Source organism: Heteronotia binoei, chromosome 15 (genome assembly GCF_032191835.1).
Source record: "Heteronotia binoei isolate CCM8104 ecotype False Entrance Well chromosome 15, APGP_CSIRO_Hbin_v1, whole genome shotgun sequence".
Taxonomy (NCBI): Eukaryota; Metazoa; Chordata; class Lepidosauria; order Squamata; family Gekkonidae; genus Heteronotia; species Heteronotia binoei.
Window position 1 is genome coordinate 39,854,994 of NC_083237.1, and position 19,928 is coordinate 39,874,921.

The window sequence follows — 19,928 nt, forward strand, 5'->3', positions numbered from 1 at the left end:
GATCATTGTAGCTGGGTCCTGGGGCATCAGATAAATAAATCTAAGTGCTTCAAAACTGGCCACTCAGCTCAGAATAACGATCGGACTCTGCTGTACCATAGTCCAGAGGCTTTTTTCCCCCTTGGGGGGCAGACAGGTGGCTGTTTAGCATGGTGGAACTTACTTCCAAGGAACCTGCTAAGAGGATTGGGCTGTGCAAAGGAATGGAGGGGCAAGGGTGGCTCACCCATTATGCAGCAAAAGAGAGGTAGTTTGACCTTTGGTCCTGCCCATGCCACTGGTTATAATATCCCTGCTGTTCTATGTAAAGCAGCAAATAAAGTGGCCCTTAGTTACCCAATCCCCTGTGTCCATCTCTTTCTTCTGTCTGTGGGGGCAAAACATATTACTTCTATTATCATTACATTGTCAGTTGATTCATACAGGATTCATGCAACTGATTCATGCAGGAATCAACAGCAGCTTAAAGAGGATTTGAGAAGGAACTGGATCCCCCCCCCCTTCACTCCTTTCCATTATGCCACCACTACTAAAGCTGAAAACTCAAATATAGGGATGGGCATGAATGTTGTCACAAACTTAATTTTGTGTTGAACATTGCTGGTTCATGAACTGGAGGTCCATCCCTATCTACCACCTTCAATATCCACCACTTTTACTACTGAAGCTGAAACTCAAGTATAATGATGGGCAGGGACAGTGTCAGAAATCTAATTTAGTGATGAACATTACTGGTTCATTCCTATCTACAGCCCTCCTATGACCCTCCAGATGGTTATCAGGAAGTTTGTGAGGTTTGTGGTGGGAAGCAGGGAGGGGCACAATCACAGTCACTGAAATGGATGCAAGCTAATTCAGAGATCTCTTTTACTCCCCCACCTCACTTCCAAGCATTCCCTTTAAATTAAAGGGAATGCTTGGACTTCACTCATGTGCAGCTTACACATGACTTTCCTTTTAAATAGCTTTTGTGGTATTTTCTGCTCCTTTCCATTCTGCTGACTTCGGGGAGCTGCCAATAGGAGAAAGGAGGGATGGAAGATCTCAGATTTTCTCCCAACCTCGTGAATCAAACCAGTTTGTTAAATGGTGAAGTTCATGGTGGATCAAGGTTTGTGTGACCGCATGAACCCCCATTTTTTCAGTTTGTACCCATCCCTACTCAAGTATATATATAGAATGGAAACTATTACAGGAGTCTACAAGAAATTGCTACACTCTGTACATTTTGTTCCAGACCAGTTTGATCTAAAAATTCTCTCTCCAATAGATCACTTGGAAATCCCACACTTGTTTACAGCTCTCATTAATGATTTTTTAACTTCTTTGTTTCTTAAACTATAGATAAGGGGATTAATTAGAGGAGTTAAGACTGTGTAGAAGACTGAGAAGATCTTGTCCACTCCTCTCAGAGCTTCTTTTTTTGGTAAAGCATATACGAATATCAATGAACCATAAAATATGGAAACTACAATGAGGTGGGAAGAACAAGTGGAAAAGGCCTTTTTTCTCCCTTCTGAAGATGGGATTTGTATGATGGCAGCAATTATACAAATGTAAGACAGCAGGGTCAGAAGACAAGAAGGAACAGTATCTATGATGGATACTGTGAGGCCTACTAGTGTCACCAGAGTTGTGTCACTGGATGATAGATTAATCACTGGTGTCAATTCACAGAAGAAATGATCAATTTTACGGGGGCCACAGTATTTCAGCTGTGACATCAAACTCATTACTAAAGTCATAACCGTTATCCCACAAATCCAAGAGATAGCTGACAGCAGAAAGCAGAGTCTTCTGCTCATGAGAGTAGCATATTGGAGGGGCTTGCATATTGCCAAATAACGATCATAGGACATTGATGCCAATAGGTAGCATTCAGCAACCACAAGTGTACCAAAACAATAAAGCTGGATAAAGCAGCCCCCAACAGAAATCGTTCTGTCCCCTGTCAGGAAACTAGCCAACATCCTGGGGAGAAGTGTTGAAGTGTAGAAGGTCTCCAAACAGGACAAGTTTCCAAGGAAGAAGTACATGGGAATGTGAAGATGATGATCTGTAATTACTAATACAATGATGATGATGTTTCCAGTCATGGTCACACTGTAGATTATTAGGAAAACCAGGAAGAGAGGAATTTGAAGTGCAGGGGCATTCCCAAATCCCAGAAGAATGAATGCAGTTATTGCTGTGTTATTGTCTGTCTCTATATGCTCCATAGTTTGAATCACTAAAAATGAAATTAAAAAATCATAAGGTCTCCAAGTGAAAGACCCAAAGCCTAGAAATTATTATACCCTCTCTCTGACAATTAATGCTTAGATGTATAAAATATTCCCATGTGTTTTATCTAGACATGTGGAAACCACCTCAAAAGACTTTCTGTTATGAAGTTAATTGTGTGGATACTACCATCTCATTGTTACTTGGTGACAACATAAAATAAAGTTATTGCAATCTATTGTTAGTGCTGGACCATAAAATGGCTAGCAGGCACCATTGATTGGCTGGTTTTACTTCATTTATATTGTGCATTTCCCCTCCAAGAAGACTTACATCATTTTTTCCCTTGATTTTATCCTAATATCAGTCCTGTGAGATAGATCAGAGTGACAGTGGGTGTCTGATTTTCTTGAAGCAAAGTCCTAGTCTGAAATGCTCTGATTTGCAGCCCTATTATCTATTGGACACAAAACAATTGTTCCCTGTGTTGTGGAACCAGCAGTGCATGATATTCACCTCAAATGGTCATGGAAGTATTCTGAATAGAAAACAACTAAATACCCATTTACATATGAAGCTAACAAGCTAAATGACATGTAAGAATGCAAACACTAGTTTAAATCCAGACTATATTGACAATTACCAAGAATTCCACCTTCCTCTTGCATTACATCCCTCATACCATTCCTTAGGGTACCTTGTCTTCCAAGAGAAGCATTTCATGCTGATTAGTGAACTTCATTGGGAGGGGGAAGAAAGAAAGTTTCATTATGTTGTTCAAACATGTAGTCTGAATCTGACTCAACAGAGCTTCTTTTATTATTATTATTATTATTATTATTATTATTATTATTATTATTATTATTATTATTATTATTATTATTATTATTATTATTATTATTATTATTATTATTAGCAATGTTTATAGTTGGCCTTTCTCCCTTAAACATAGCACCACACTCCATTTCTGCATCCTTGGACCCCTAATTCTGACTGTTGGGTGCTACTACCTCTTCCTCATGCCTGAGAAGAATGCTGGGATGGACCTTTGACTGTGATCAAGGAATCTGCCAAAGGAGGGATGATCCTCCCATACACAACTTTTCGAGAAAAAAAATCTTAGCAAATGGTTGCGGGTTTGTGTTGATGTTCTTCGCCATTAACACCTGAAGCTGCCCAGCATTGCCTGTATTCACAGCGCCAGTAAGTGGAACTCATGCTGTAAGTAATTCAATGTCTATCTCTTACCTCACCTTACATCCTTGCAATCAGATGCTGAAAAATCACTTGACTCCAATATCACCATATAGAACCAGATGTATTGGGGAAAGATTCTATTCTACATTATTTTTTTCTTGAGCTGGATGCATCCAAGGTTTCATTTAATGTCACCCAACTTGGCCTCCTTATTAAAACCCCCATCACACACACACAAAAACCAGTCTATGCAGGTCCCATTTTTTCCCAATGAAAGAGGGCCTTTACCCTCTTTTCTACCAGCAAAAAGTGGTTGGATCCAACTCCACATGCAAAATATCAGGGCCATGTGCAGGATGAATATACATCCCTTTTTTTCTAAGTCAGTTTGTGAACTTGGGATGGTGTGAAAGTGAACTTGGAATGGTGTGAAAGTTCACTAAAATGTAATCTCCCTTGAAAGTATGCAGTAAAGACCTCTTCAAAATAAACCTGTTTTTGTATCTTGCATGACCAGATGTTAGACGGAAGTTGGTAATCAAACAAAACAAACACAAATGACAACAGCACAACCATTATAATAGAATGCTCCCCTTCTGAACCCTGAAATGAAGTCTCAGATTTTGTAACAGATTTAAATTTGAATTATTAAACAGAACCTACTTCTGTGTGGATTTGAGTTTGAATTTGAAAATTGGCCATATTCACACATACATAGATCTTGACTACAAGCAACTTATATTGTCACAATCATATATTTTGTATCAATGAGGTTATCTCTTGGAAGCTTCCACCCACCGAATGAAGGACACTTAATTCCATGGAATACTTTTGACGGTGTATGGACATCATTGAATATAGTTTCATATTTTTTGACAGAAGTAGTTTCTGGAATCATGCAATCTTTAAATAAGAGCCGGTTTGGTGTAGTGGTTAAGTGTGCGGACTCTTATCTGGGAGAACCGGGTTTGATTCCCCACTCCTCCACTTGCACCTGCTAGAATGGCCTTGGGTCAGCCATAGCTCTGGCAGAGGTTGTCCTTGAAAGGGCAGCTGCTGTGAGAGCCCTCTCCAGCTCCACCCACCTCACAGGGTGTCTGTTGTGGGGGAGGAAGGTAAAGGAAATTGTGAGCCGCTCTGAGACTCTTCGGAGTGGAGGGCGGGATATAAATCCAATATCTTCACATCTTCACATTAGAATAATAATATTTTCTTACCATTATCCATCACCTGGCATCAATAAAGAATTGTTGAGAGATAGGTCCATACAGCTGTTGCTCATACTTCTAGCTATCTTGAGAAATTACTAACATTTCCTGAAGAAAACAATCATTTCTTGCCACTTCACTTGTACAGTATACACAAAAACGGGATTTATATAAGGGAATAACTGTCTACAAAGAACAGCCTCTTGGTACTTTAAAGAAGGGATTTCAGAACAATTAGCAACTCCCCCTTCTAAAATATGTGATGCAATACTCATTAAGGCTTCAAAATACTTCAGTCTTTTATTTAGAAACCTTGTTTCAAAAATTTAAATACTCCCTCTCCAGAGACCTTTTTGAGCAGGTTCTTGCAAATAAAATGTCTTGATCATAGGGAAATTCATATTTCCCCAATGATAATTATTAACAAATACTCCTTTCTTTTTTTTCATCCTTCTCTGATTTAAAAACAAAAACAAACACCCTGCATATCCAAAGGATTATCTCTTGGAAGCCTCCACCCATCCATTATAGCACACAGACAAATATATTTTAAAGATCAATATAGTCACCCTCTTGAAAGCATGTTAATTTGAATGTTAATTCAAATATTTATATGAGAAAGATCCCTTGTTTAGAGAATGGACAAAATAATAATCACAATCAATTACACTTACCTGTTGGTTTTTTTAAAAGGAATTATCTTTTCAACTTTGGCTGAACTACATCTATTGAGTTGGTTTATTTATAGCCCACCTTTCTTACTGATACTGAAGGCAGATTTCAAGATATAAATGGTGCCATCAGACAGTGTAAGAATGCATTGCACTGATATATCCATAACTCATTTCACTCTTGCTGCTAGCAATTAGGCCTGATCCTGAGGGTTGCACAGCAGAGTTATCTATATATTTCTAGGGAGTTAGATGCTGTGACCTGGGCTGTAGTCAGATAAGCACTTTGATCTGATGTCATTGCTGTTCCCTTCCAGATTTAAAGTACTCAATCAAACAGAAACATTTGTCTCCCATTCCTTAATTGTTGGGCCTCCATTCTGGCCAGTCTTCAAATCAAAGTTATTTGACATCAGAGAAATTCTGGTCTTTACAAATGTCAGCATTTCACACTGCATTTTCAGATGCCTGAACCCCCCTGTTGAGAACTCAAGATAACTGGGAATTATGAGCCATCTATTGTGTGGCTTTAAAAAAAAAAAAAGCTATACATGTATAATGCCTGGATTTTCACCCCAGGGTTTTGAATCACCATTTGTGCATTTCAGCATCCAACATTTTGTCAGGATTGAGAGCCCTGGGGGAGTTGTTTTGAATGACAATCCCCCCAACCCCTCCTGTTTCTTAGGATTGGAAAGCCATGGAAATAGTCTCTAGTTAGGCTCCCATATCAGCAGGGAGCCTGAGAAGGCTGGCAACCCTACTCCCCATCCTACTTTCTCCCCTGCCAGCAGAAAAAAGCTTGCTGTTTTAGAGCATCCCGTAATTGATGTAATGAAGTCAGAACAGCTACTCTCATGTAGGTCTGCGTGGTGGTTACATTCCCTTCCCCCCATATATTCCAAGGAAGAGAGGCAATGAGGATGAGAGGGTCCTCAGTACTTGGTGGAGGAATTACAGAGCTGTCAAAAAGGAACCACAACTGCAGATACATTCTTATGCACATTCTTATGCACATGCAACTGCAGATACATTCTTATGCTTGCAGCCTGCGGCGTAGCTGCTAGGTTGCATGAGCAGAGTTTGCTTCCCTGGATGGAAAGAGTCAGGAGGCACCCATTTTGGTGCGTAGAGAAAAAGGCGGGATCTGACAGTCTAACTAGAGACAGTCTAACTGTCAGATCTGCGCTCCTTGTCAGCTCCTTCATCTCGGCAGACGATAGGTCTGAGGCTGAGACTTTTCTTTTGTTTTTGGTTGGACATCGGGGTTTGTTGTGGCAGTCGGTGGGGCAGCAGTGGGTGAAGCATTGGCTGGAGCGTCAGCGTTGGCTGGAGCGTTGGCTGCAGTGCTGTGGGCTGGCAGTGGCATCGGAGGCGGTGGAGGACGTGGCATTGTCCTTCTTGTTGGCTGAGTCTGCCTAGGGTTTGGAGTCTGATGGGGCAGGGGTTGTGGAGCCCAGGTGTTGGCCTTTCCCCCTTTTAATCGAAGGTTTGTGCAGGCTGGAGCCTTAGGTGGGGGGTGTATTGGTTGGGTGGATTCTTCTGGGGACATTGGTGTGCAGCAGAGGCCTTTTGTGGTCATTTTGAGTTCCCTTTTCTTGTTCCAGGGGGAAGCCATTTTAGATTGGAGCTACAGGAGGCCATTTTGTGGTCTTGTGCTTGCTATTTAGATGGCTGGTGGAAAAGAGTCGGGGAAGCCCGAAGGGAAAAAGCCAGCGCCTAAGGCACCCAAGGCTCCTGCGAAAAGGCCACCACCGCCATTATCCTCTTCTGATGAGGAGGGTGATATGATGGTTGATTCCAATATTGCTTGTAGATTGAGAGCATTGGAACAGGCAGCGGGCATTCTTTCTCCAGGTGGGGAGGAAGGTGTGAGGCAATCTAAGAAGGGTAAGCAGGCGAGTATTCTCACCAGGCTGTCTATTCTTGAGGGTAGGTCTGGTGGAGTTGTGCCTGGCAGGGACGCTGGCCTTTGCGGTCCGGATGTGGGTTTGATGGCGGCTGGAGCATCGGGGGTCCGTTTGCCATTGGTTCCTGCTGGATTCGGAGGTAGGTCGGGTGATAATTTACAGGTGAGGCCTGGGCAGGTTTGGCCATGGGGAGCATGGGGGCCTGCTTCAGCGGCCGGGCAGAGCGCTTCCATGTCAAGCGCGGGGGTGCCTGGCTCCTCCGCGTTGGGTGTGTTTCAGAATTGGGTTTGGCCATGTGGACAAGGTGTTCCTAGTGTTTATCTGGGTGCAGGGCATCCTGGCATGGCTGGTTCCTTTATGGGGGCACCCTCAGCATATGGGATGGTGCCTTTTGCAGCTTTGCCATTTGGGGAGGTTGCCTTGCCGCTGGGGGACCACTTGCTTCCTGCTACTAGGGAAAAAAATATTAAAAGGGGAGTACGTGGATATTTTTTCTCTTCTCTTTTGGGAGGTTGAGAAAAAAAGACAAGGAAGAATTAGATGAGAAGGAGAAATTAAAAAAAACGAAAGGTGGACAGGACCTGGGCTAATTGGCTTCCTGGGTTCTATATTTATGCCGGGGTGATTGCAAGGGCGCAAGCCGTGGCGGGCAGCATCCCTGTTTCAGTATTTGGACATAATTTATAAAGGCTATACAGCCTTTAGTGGACCAGCCTGGTTACAATATGACCAGGAATTTAGGATGAGGGCTGCTTTGTATCCGTCCCTTCAGTGGGATCGGATCCATCAGCAGCTTTGGCTTCAGGTTATGTCCCCGGCTAGGCCTAACCTGGGTGATCGCTCCGATCGCGGCTGCTTGGTGAGCAGGTCATCCACATCCGCTGCTGGTTCATCAGGCTCTCCCTGTGGTGCAGCGGGGCAGGCGGTTCAACCCCGCATGCTCTGCTGGGAATTTGGATCCCTTGGGGTATGTAATAGGAAGGCGTGCCAGTTCAAGCATGAGTGCCCCATGTGTGGTGGTTCCCACTCATTTGACAACTGTCCTAGAGCCCATGGGCATAAAAATATGAAGAAGCCTGGTGGGAGTGGAGGAGCCTTTCCAGCTAAGAAAGGGGCCCAGCCCGATAAGGGTGGGACCTCTTGAGCAGTGGCTGGTGAGGTAACCTTGAAGGGTTGATAGTTTGTATTTGTTAGAAGGTTTTAAAGTTGGTTTTAGGATCCCTATTCAGGGTCCTCAAGTTCCGTTTATGTCAGGAAACCTTAAGTCAGTTCAGGGCTTGGAGCAGGTCGTTAGGAACAAGATTGCAAAAGAGCTGGCTGAGGGAAGGATACTGGGTCCTTTTTCACATCCTCCAGTGAGTACTCTTAGAGTCTCACCTTTGGGGATGGTGCCTAAAAAGGCACCTGGTGAATTTCATTTGATTCACCATTTGTCTTTTCCTAAGGGGAAGTCCATGAATGATGGGATCCCAGAGCACTTATGCTCTGTTAGGTACACCAGCTTTGACCAGGCTATTGCCGTGGTGAGGCGTTGCGGGGTGGGGGCAGAATTGGCGAAATGCGACATTAAGTCGGCGTTTCACCTTTTACCTGTCCATCCCGATGATTTTGAGCTTTTAGGGGGTTTTTTTGAGGGTCAATTTTACATGGATAGAGCATTGCCAATGGGCTGCTTGGTGTCATGTTCTGCTTTTGAGCATTTCAGCACATTTTTAGAATGGGCTGTGCGGGAGAAAGTGGGTTTGCAGGATGTCGTTCATTATTTGAATGAGTACCTTTTTGTGGGTCCTGAGGGGACTGGGCATTGTGGGCTGCTGCTGTCTGGCTTTGTTGAGCTGGCGGTGGAGCTTGGGGTTCCTTTAGCTCCTGCGAAAACTGAAGGTCTGACCCAGAGGTTGACCTTTTTGGGGATTGAGATTGACACTATTGCGCAGTTGTCTAGGGTGCCTCTTCCAAAAATAGTGGAGCTGAGGGCTAGGATTTCTACCTTTCTTCTTTAAAGGAAGGTTACTTGGTTGGAGTTCCAGCAGCTAGTTGGGCACCTCAACTTTGCTTGCAAAGTGGTTGCTCCTGGAAGGGCTTTTCTTAGAAGGCTTTGTGATGCTATGGCAGGGTTACGCTTGCCTCAGCATAGAGCTAGAGCTAGGGTCACCTGCAGCATGAAGGATGATGTGAGGGTTTGGCAGAAATTTTGGGAGTCCTTTAATGAAATCTCTTTTTGGAGGGATGACATGAGGCTCGAAGCTGAGCTCCAGGTCATGTCTGATGCTGCTGGATCTTTGGGTTTTGGAGACTATTTCCGGGGTCATTGGTGCGCAGATAGTTGGCCTGACTCCTGGGCACGGGTAGGAGTGAACCAAGATCTTACGTTTCTCGAGTTCTTTCCCACTTTAGTCGCGGTTTGGCTGTGGGGGAAGGATATGGCCAATCACACCAGTCATTTTTGGTGTGATAATATGGCGGTGGTCCACGTCATTAATTCCCTTTCATCCAAATCTGGCCGGGTTATGAGATTGGTGAGGGCCTTCACTCTGCGCTGTTTGCGGCTTAACATTTTGTTTTTAGCCAAGCATGTTCCTGGGGTGAGTAACGGGGTGGCTGACGCTCTATCTCGTAAACAGATGGAGAGGTTTCATCAGCTGGCCCCGGATACCGACAGATAGCCAGTGCTGATGCCCCAGGAGCTATGGCTGATTGGAGAGCTGAAGCCTGCAGAGCGATAGGTTTAGCCATTGCGCCCAGCACCAGGAAGTCTTACAAACGGGCTGTGTGGCAGTTTGAAGACTTTAGGGCTGAGATAGGGTATTGCAGGGTTTGGCCCCTTCCGGTGGAGCATTTGCTCCATTACTGTGTTTTGCTGCGAAGTAAGGGGTTGGCTGTGCGATCAATTAGGGGGCGCCTGTCTGCATTGGCTTTTGCCAGGAAGGCGCTGGGTTATAGGGAGGAAACAGCTGACTTTCGTATTCAAAAGATTCTGGAGGGGTGGGCCAGAGAGGCCGGTTCCAGGGTTGATACGTGGAATCCTGTGTCTCCTTCAATTCCGTGGGGTTTGAAGAGGGTGTGGGACGTGGTGTGTGCTTCATCATTTGAAGCATGTTTGTTTCACGCTGCGTCTTTGTTAGCTTTTGGGGGGCTCTTAGAGTAAGTGAGCTGGTGGCACAGTCTAGAAAGGATCTTTCTGGTAAGGCTCTGTTGTTAAGGGATCTGCAGCTATTTGCGGGTAAGGCAGTCATCACTGTCCATCGCTCTAAGATGGATCAGTTGCAGAAGGGTATGATGCTCGAGTTGGGTAGTTGTTCAGAGCTTGAGCTGTGTCAGTTGGCTGCTTATTTGGCAGTTAGGGGGCTCATAGAGGAGTTTTTGTTTATACATTCGGATGGTTGCCTGTTGACGAAGCATCAGTTTTGGGCAGTAACGTCAAGGGCTTTAGGTGAGTTGGGGTGGTCTGGGGTGTGGTTTGGGACCCACTCCTTTAGAATTGGGGCAGCCTTGACAGCGGCTGTCATGGGGTATCCTTCCACCTCCGTTCAGAGGTTGGGCAGGTGGTGTTCATCGGCCTATACAGCCTACATGCGACCTTTTCTTAGGCCGTGAGTGACCTGGTGGCTGTTTATTGTTGGTTCTGTTCTTGTTTAACTGTTTTTTCTCTTTAGACGCTGTTGTTCCAGGCCAGAGGAGCCGAGTTCTTGTATGCGGCCATAGCCACGTGCTTTGGGCCGCTCATTAGGCATGGAGAACTGCGGTTGGCTCTCAGCTGGGACTCAGCCAACATGTGCTTATTGAATGGCAAGGGCACCGGGGCCTTCAGTGGCCGGGCCTGCTGCCTTTGTTGTTTAAAGATAGTGTGGGTCCTTCTCCTCAGGTTTTAATTGTTCACCTGGGAGGTAACAATCTGGGACTCTTAAAGGGCAAGGCCTTAGTTTGGTAGGCCCGGGATGATTTCCAGCACATTTGGGAGCGATGGCCTGGGACCACCATAATTTGGTCAGCCATGCTGCCCCGCCTGGTGTGGCATTGTGCTTGGGACCCTGCAGCTATAGAAAGGGCCCGGTATAAGGCTAATAAGGAGATCAGGAAGGTGCTGGAAAAGGGGTTGGGCCACTATTTGCCCCATCCAGACATTTCATTGATTTTTTTTTACCTCTGCAGAGGGGATGGGGTCCATCTCTTGGAAAAGGGTAATATGCTTTTCCTGAGAGATTTGCAGCAAGGGTTGTGGGTGGCTTTGGGCCTCCTAGTGGGCGCTAAGCCCTAAGTAGAGACTTGGCCTTAGTAGTGGCAGGTTTTTGGGGTTTAGGGCACTATGCAGTTAGGGGAGGACTGTGAAGCATCCCCCTTTTGTGGAATTTGGGGTCTGGCATGATCAACCTTGGGGTTTGAAGACCCAGGTTTGGAGAATGCAGACTGCCAGGAGGCTCGGCTAGAGGGTGCCTTTCTGTTGAGACGTGCGACTGGGTTTGGGCCCTCTGGTGCGTGCCTCCCTGCTGGGCTTGCCTGGAGGGAGCTGGGTCTCTTGCCCATTAATAGCAGGGGAGCAGTCGCGGTGACCCCTAGCCCTGGCCAGGCCACTGGTGGGGTACCCTTGCTGTTTATTGGGGGCTTCCGGTCGCGTGGGATGCTGTGAGCAGATGCGTGTAACTCGAGCTCCGAGCGGCAGTTACAACTTTGGGGCTATATGAGCAGATAAGAGTGCTTTTCTTTTTTTTTTTCTTTACTCAAACAGTGCGGCAGCTCTTAGAGAAGCCTTTGAGGTCCTGTTTTATTTTGCCTGACTTTGCTGGTCTCATGCAGAGTTAAAGAAGGTGGAAGGTCTCTATCTTATTCCCCCCCCCCCCTTAACTGCTTAGCTGAAGATTTATGTCTCCTAAACCTCAGCAGAAAAGAAAGAATGATATGCGTGGGAGACAGGGGGTGGAGGAGGAAGATTCCTTGAGTGGAGACGAGCCTTCGTCGGCAGAGGGGTCATCAGGAAGACCCCCCATGGAGAAACTAGAGGGAAAGATAGACACCCTCTCAAGCAATTTGCATCAGCTGTCGGCGCGTATGGACAAGCTGCAAGTTTTAGAGAGTCTCCCTACTCAACTTACCCAACAGCTACAGCAACTGACTTTGCAGTTACAACAAATGCAAAAGGCCACAAATGAAGCTTTAAATAAAATTCAGCTTTGTGAAGGTAAAGTTGCTTCAGTTGAACAATTGGTGGCCCAGCAAGCTGTTGCTCTTAAAGAGACAGGGGGAGAAGTGCAGGCACTGCGAGAGAAATTTGATACCCTGGAGGCTGAAACGCATCATCGTAACTTACGGCTGGTGGGCTTGACAGACTTGCCGGCTCAGTCCCCCTCTGAGCTGATTTCCTTTGTGGCTGGCTTCTTTCAGCAAACACTCCAACTTCCTGAGGATTTTGCTCTGGACATTGCTGATGTTTGTCGCATGGCGAGACCAGGACAGCAGGGTTTAACCAGAGTCACTCTCCTGATTTCCTTTGTCCATGCTACTACTCGAGACTTTGTTTTGAAACTGTTTCAGGAGACTGCAATGAGTAGCAGAATAACTTGGCAAGGGAGTGCAGTGCGTCTCGCCTTATACCCTGATTATCCTCTATCTTTAATTCAAAGGAGAAGGGCATATAAAACTGCAAAAGACCTAGCTAAGCAGCTGAACTTAAAAGCTTTTGTCTTGTTACCTGCAACTTTGGTCGTGATTCAGCAAGGGAAACGTAAAGTATTCTACTCCCCTCAGAGTGCGGAAGAATTTCTGAGAACTTTACAACTGCCAGCTGCTGTGAACTCATCAAGGTCACAGGGAGGGAATGCAAGGTCCATGGAGACTTAATTATGCTTGGGCCATAGATGTTTGCTGCTGCAAGGAAAAAAAACTTACACTGGAAGGTTGCTTTAATTTGCAACCATTTGCTCAGTCTCACTCTCTTTTTTGCATTTGTTTTTTTCTTTTTCTTTTCTTTTTTTTTTCTTGGTTGCAAGGGGGTCCTGATGGTCCCACCTTTCTCCTCTTAGACTGTTCAATCCCAATGCAATGTAATCCACTTTTTCTATGTGGCTGGGTCTGTTTGCCCTCTAATCTATTACTCATAGTCAACCGCTTATTTTTTTGGGGAGGCCTCCTCATGCCGCCTTGCCTCGCTACGCAGAATTTTTTTCCCCTTTTTGTCTGGAGTGAGCCGTTCTGCCCTCTTCTCTACCCCCCTTGCCCAATAAACTCCGACTGCATTAAGATTGCTTTAAGATAACTGGCACTTATTGGATCACTGCAGCTACTCTGGAGAATTCATTATTAGTTTAAGTTTTGTTGCTTGGACTGACCTACACAGCACTTATTCATTGTATATCGGTTATTCTGAGGCTGAGGTGTATTCAGTGTTGTGTCTGACTATTATTATTTTAACAAGTGGGCTGGGGGGGGGGCAGGAGGGCGGGGGGTGAGTTTTTGTTTGATGGGCTGGGGATCAGGGTCTTGACTGATCGAGTGTTTGATTAGGCATGTGCTTGCAAGGGTGACAGTCTATGCGACATATTGGTCTTGCCATGTCCATAATTTATGCGTCATAGCTATATAGACTCCAGTGTGTTTTCTGTAATTCTTTGTTTGTGTGTGTGTGTGTTTGGACTTAGTACCCAATGTAGCAAGCACAGGTTTATGCCACTCGTGCTCTGCTAAGTACCCCATGACTTATTGGAAGCCAGGAAGTTTGGGTGGGGGTTATACGCTCCTTGGGGTTCGGAGCGTATTATGTGGTGGGTTTCACTGTAGGGTGTAACATGCCTGTTCTTACTTTCCACTTGATGCCTGGCTGTCAACCCCCGGCCGGGTGCCCCCGGACCAAGGTGCAGGATGCCGTTTAAGGTTTTGACATTTAATGCACGTGGCCTCCATGACCCCCCAAAAAAGAGTCATGATCCTTGGTGCACACGAGATACGAGCTGCTGATATTGTTATGCTGCAAGAGACCCACATTCTTCAAGACAAAGCTGGTTGGTTGGCAAAGTATCGTGGTGACCAGGTGTTTTTGGCGGGCTTCGAACGAAATGCTGGTGGTGTAGCCATAATTATCCGGGCTAAGCTGAGGTGGGCAAGGATCTTGGAGTTTCTCGACCCCCAAGGACATTATATTGTGCTGTTAGGGGAAGCCCAGGGGGTGAGGACGGCCCTGATTAACATCTATGGCTCGAATAACGACAATCCTCATACTTTTAACAAAGTGGCTGCTATACTTGAGAACTTGGACTATGATAATATTATTTTAGGTGGTGATTTCAATACCACTCTGGATGGCAAGATGGATCGCATGGGTGCGACTGAACGATCCTTGAAATCATGGTTGGCTGTGTTGGCCCTGATGAAGGAATTTGGGATGGTGGATGTATGGAGGGAGCAACATAAAGACTTGAAAGCCTACACCTTTTACTCTCACATCCACCAGACCTTTGCAAGACTAGATTACTTATTGGTGTCTAAATCCATACTCCGATGTGTGCGTTCATCGGCAATCCATCCTTCCACTCTTTCTGACCATCACATGGTGCTTATGGAAGTGGACAACTTGTTGCACATAGATAAGTCTCCATCATGGTATTTTAATAACTCTTTAGTAAACGATGAGGCTTTTTGTGTACAAATGGAAACAGAAATTCAACATTTTTTCGCCACTAATGAGGGTTCCGTTCAACATTATTTGACTGTATGGGAGGCTTTTAAAACAACAATAAGGGGAATAATCATCGCCTATTCTGCTGCAAAACAAAAGAAAAAATGCTGCACTGAGGCGAATCTTGAGTCCAGACTTCAGGCCCTATGGGACGCACAGTTCCAAAGTCCTTCAGAGATGCAATTTAGGCAGATTCAACAAATAAATTTTCAACTCAATATGCTTAGGTCAAACAAGGTCGAACTTGCTTATGCACGCATCAAACAACAGCAATGGGAATTCAGAGAGAGACAAGGCAGGGTTTTGGCATCCAAGCTTAAAGCCCTGCAAGAGCAGAGATAGATCACTCAAATTGTGGATCAATATGACAAGCCTCACGTCTTTTCTGTCGAGATTGCTGAATGCTTCCGTCAATTCTACCAGACCTTATATCAGGGACATAATTCGGTGGACCCATCAGTCCAGAAATCTTTTTTGTGTTCTCTGGGTCTTCCGCAGTTGTGTGAGGAAGCAAAAGAACTTTTTCTGTGCCAGTTTCTGCGCCAGAACATCTCTGCGCCAGTTATCGCCCTATATCACTTTTAAATATCGACAACAAGAATCTGACAGCAGTATTGGCTAAGTGTCTTCAAAGGGTCATCGCCTCGGTGGTCGACCCTTCCCAAACCGGTTTTATCTAAGGACGTTCTGGTGTAGACAATATTCGGCTTATCACGGACTTGACCATGATCCATGCTCAGAAAGATGGTGTCACCCTCCTTATTTCTCTAGACACAGAGAAGGCCTTCCATCGGGTTGATAGATCTTTCTTGCAGATGGTATTGAAACATATGGGTTTCCCAAAAGATTTTCTTTACTGGACATGCCTGATCTACAAGTCCACTACGTCAAGGGTGTGGGTGAATGGTCACCTTTCGACGTCAATTAATCTTCGGTGCGGCACCAGACAGGGGTGCCCGCTATCCCCTCTTCTCTTTGATCTTTGTTTGGAACCATTCGCTAGGGCGGTTCGTCTGAATGACAATATCTATGGCATGTGTTACCAATCACAGATATTTAAGATTTTGTTATATGCCAACGACGCCATGCCCACCATTATGCAGCCGGAAATATCGATACCGGCGATTATTCAACTGGCAAATTACTTCGGTAGTTTGTCCGGTTATAAAATTAATTGGCAAAAATCAGAAATTTTACAGATCGGGGGCGAAGTGGCACTGGTGGGAGATACTGGGCAGTTCTCAGTTCAAGAGGCTTTTATTATGTACTTGGGTATCCTTATTCCTAAACAGCCTAAGATGCTGATATCATTAAACTTAAACAATGTAATAAGGAAAATACAGCCGGAGTTTGAGCGATTGTCCGCTTTCCCCTTGTCGCTTTGGGGTAAAATAAATGCTTTGAAGATGATAATCTATCCCCCGTTTTTTTACGTGTTGCGTGGTATCCATCAATACATACCGCAGAAGTGGTTTCGAAAAATCAACTCAATATTAATGAATTTCCTGTGGAAGGGGAAACTCCCTCAGCTGTCGTGGGCACGTTTACAGTTACCATTTGACTGAGGTGGATTTGGCCTGCTAAACTTATGCCTATACCATTGGGCATATTTGCTAGCTGGTATTCTGCAAAGGGCTCCACCTAATTATCTGGTTGAGTCTCCCTAGATGAACTTGGAAACTGCTGTTCTTACTCCTTTGTTGACAAGGAATGTGCTCGGGTCTACATACCATCAGGGAGAGTTGGCCCTTCCATCGATCCGGGTGACAAGACAAACATGGCAATATTTGGATGATTCCTACGGATTTGACAACTACATCCATAGTCAGATGACCCTTTGGGGCAACCCTGAAGTGAAGATAGGGGGACGGCCGGTGATCTGGAAGCCATGGACACAGAGGGGTCCCTTAACTCTCACTCAGCTTAAAGATAGCAATGTGGACACGTTTCTCTCTTTTGAAGATCTACAAAGTGCCTTTGGATTACCAGCTAATCAATGGCTGCAATTCCAGCAACTGAAGCACTCACTGTCTACTTCTTTCGGCATAGATGCCTTGGCAGTTCCGGATGCCCCGCCTCTCCTGTAGACCCTAGAACAGGCTATAGAACAAAATAAACCAGTCCGCATTTTATATTCATGTCTGAAAAAAGACTCGCAATACTCTATGAAAGACTTGCGATGTCAATGGAGCGAGGAAATCAACTGCCCTATTTACCCTTTTCAATGGGCAGCCATTTGCAGTGGTCTCAGGCATTGTTCGAAAGATCTTCGTTTGATTTTAATTCAGCAAAAGCTTTTGTTCAGGATTTACTGGACTCCTCTCCGCCTTTATAAGCATGGTTTGGCTGAATCTTTGGCCTGTTGGCGATGTCTACGTCCAGAGGTGGGTCTGGTTCACATGCTGTGGAAACGCCCTACGCTACATAATTTTTGGGATGGGATCGCTCGATGGATGAAACAGGTACTCAACATTGACCAGTCTATCTTTGCCATGCAGATATTATTGAACTATTTCCCATCGACCTGGCCATTGACTCGTTGGCAGCGAAGATGGGCGGCACGTGCGATATGATTGTGAAGTGGCTTATCCTGCGGCAGTGGCGTGAAGACTTCACTGGCACGATTACTACTTGGCTTGAGGGAATGTATGTTCTGGCTGTGCAAGAAAGGATAGCATATTGCCGGCAATGTCAACAACAACAATTTGAAGAGATTTGGTTGGCTTTTTTAGAAGCATCTAATACTCAACGCTCCGCACCTTGAGTCTGGATTTGCCTGTCCGGGGACGCACAGGCTGGGGAATTGGCATGCCGGCATGTAATTAAATCGATCAAGTTACAGACAGTTTAGATTAGAAGAATACATGGTGGTGGTGCAAGGGGTGTAGGATGAGTGCCTTTGTTCATTCGATGGAATGAATGTCTGTGATATGCTTTATGAAAAAATTTTAATAAAGTATAAATAATAATAAAAAAACCCTTGCTGTTTATTGGAATATAGAATAAAGTGGCCCAATTTTATACCAATACTCTGTGTCTGACTCTTTATTCCGTCCTTGGGGAACAATCTTTTATTTGCAGGAACCTACTCAAAAGACAAGCAAACAAAAAGGTTACCACCCAATTGCCCACTCCATGGTTACTGTATAACCACAATATGACTGGTCAACCATGAGGTGAGTGTGTGGTGAGGCATTGTTAAGGTTACCATGTTTAATCATGGACAAAATCACTGACTACTTACATCACTCTAACTCCTTTCCTGCTCCTTCTCATTTCACTTCAAATGTGGCTCCCATCCAGAAGCAGGCTGCACAGCCTTGTGTCTGGGGGCCATTTTGCCTCCTCGCAAGGAGGAGGAGCGGGCAGGGCATCATCAGAGGTGGGGGCGGAGAAGGCCTGCCTTAGAGGCAGGCTCCGCTCCCTCCTCTCATTCTTCGCCTTGTGCTCAGCCCTCCCTCCCGCCCTTGATGCAGTGTGGGTGATTGCTGGTTGCTCTCAATTTTGGGGGACCAGGTAGGAATTTTTTCGCCACTTCTGTTTTGGCTGTAGGAAGTGGTGTTTTTCGCCTACCTCACACTGCTCGTAGAAGGGATTGTGGAATTGGCTGGGGTGTGGCTAGTTTAAATAGGTCAGTCACTTTTTAGGTTGGCTGGGTTTTGGCCTAAACTTTCATTATGCAGCTCGGTGAGCACCTGTAGCACCCCAGTTTTGGGGCACGGGGTCTTGCTAAATCATTCCTGGACCATGCAGGACGGTTGAGTGATGAAGTGGACTGCCTTGGGTTTGCAAACATTCAGAGATTAGAAATGAGGTGTCATCAGCATACTGCTGTTCATCGATTTATGCATCAGTACAACTGATTTAATTTTTTAAAAAAGATATTTAGGGCTTCTGACTATTTGAAACATTCTAACATTTACAGTGTAGTGTAATTTGAGTGTCAGTGAGATCCAGATTTGAAGCACTGTTCTGCAATGAAAGTTCACTATGTGGCCTTGAGCTAACCATACTTTTTCATAGGATTTTAATCCTGAATATAAAAATGTACATGAAAGCTTGTACCTTGAATAAAACTTAGTTGGTCTTAAAAGTGCCACTAGACTCAAATTTTGTTCTGGTCACTAAGTCAGGCAGATGTTTTCAACAAAGGCAGAGCTATTTCTACCTGGTCTGTCTACTATCTAACCAGACATTATAATTATTTTAAAAGAGCCTTCCCCCATAGCCACAAGCAACTGTAGGAACTGTCTTTTTAAAATTAGCTGAAGAACCTTGACATGGTGGGAGAAAGGGCTCTTGCATTCCCTCCACACTCTCCTCCCAACCCTAATCGAACCAGAAACTAGGGTGGGAGATATTTCTCAATTTTTGGTTGTTCTGTGTGCATAGAATAGTCTCCTGAGAGCCAGTTTGGTGTAGTGGTTAAATGTGTGGACTCTTATTTGGGAGAACTGGGTTTGATTCTCCACTCTTCCACTTGCACCTGCTGGAATGGCCTTGGATCAGCCATAGCTTTGGCAGAGGTGGTCCTTGAAAGGGAAGCTTTTGTGAGAGCTTTCTCAGCTCTACCCACCTCACAGGGTGTCTGTTGTGGGGGGAGAAGATATAGGAGATTGTAAGCTGCTCTGAGTCTCTGATTCAGAGAGAAGGGTGGGGTATAAATCTGCAATTCTTCTTCTTCTGGTGATGTCCCCCTCCATACAATTTTTTTTTACATTAAAGTAATTAATTCCCAAAGAAATGCAAGAACACAGAAAATTAATCATTACTTTATGGCACAGGGAGAGAATGTTCCTTGTTGACTGCCATTATTTATGATCAGTATTTAGAGATTTGTAAGGTTCTTCACTATTTACAAAAGCACAATGTTTAAAATAAGATCAAACACCAGATTTCATTTTGACTTGATAGTGAGATATTTACTATCCCAATTACCATTTTATGAATCTTCTTTATTGGTCATGTTTTTGAGTTTTCACACCAGTAGTGGTGTGGTGTAGTGGTTAAGTGTGTGGACTTGTGAGCAAGAACCCCCTATTTTGAGTATATGCAG

The 19,928-nt window shown here is 44.9% G+C and overlaps 1 protein-coding gene across 1 annotated transcript; it reads right to left on the reverse strand.

Annotated features, from left to right (window-relative positions):
• Positions 1-1,271: 1,271 nt before the first annotated feature.
• Positions 1,272-2,219, reverse strand: LOC132583504 (olfactory receptor 6B1-like). Its single transcript, XM_060255133.1, has one exon. It carries the CDS (start codon positions 2,217-2,219, stop codon positions 1,272-1,274), a length of 948 nt encoding a protein of 315 aa, XP_060111116.1.
• Between the last annotated feature and the right edge of the window lie 17,709 nt (positions 2,220-19,928).

Bases quoted from the DNA above. Each gene is read 5' to 3' on its own strand.
- LOC132583504 (XM_060255133.1), bottom strand. From the start codon at position 2,219: ATGGAGCATATAGAGACAGACAATAACACAGCAATAACTGCATTCATT.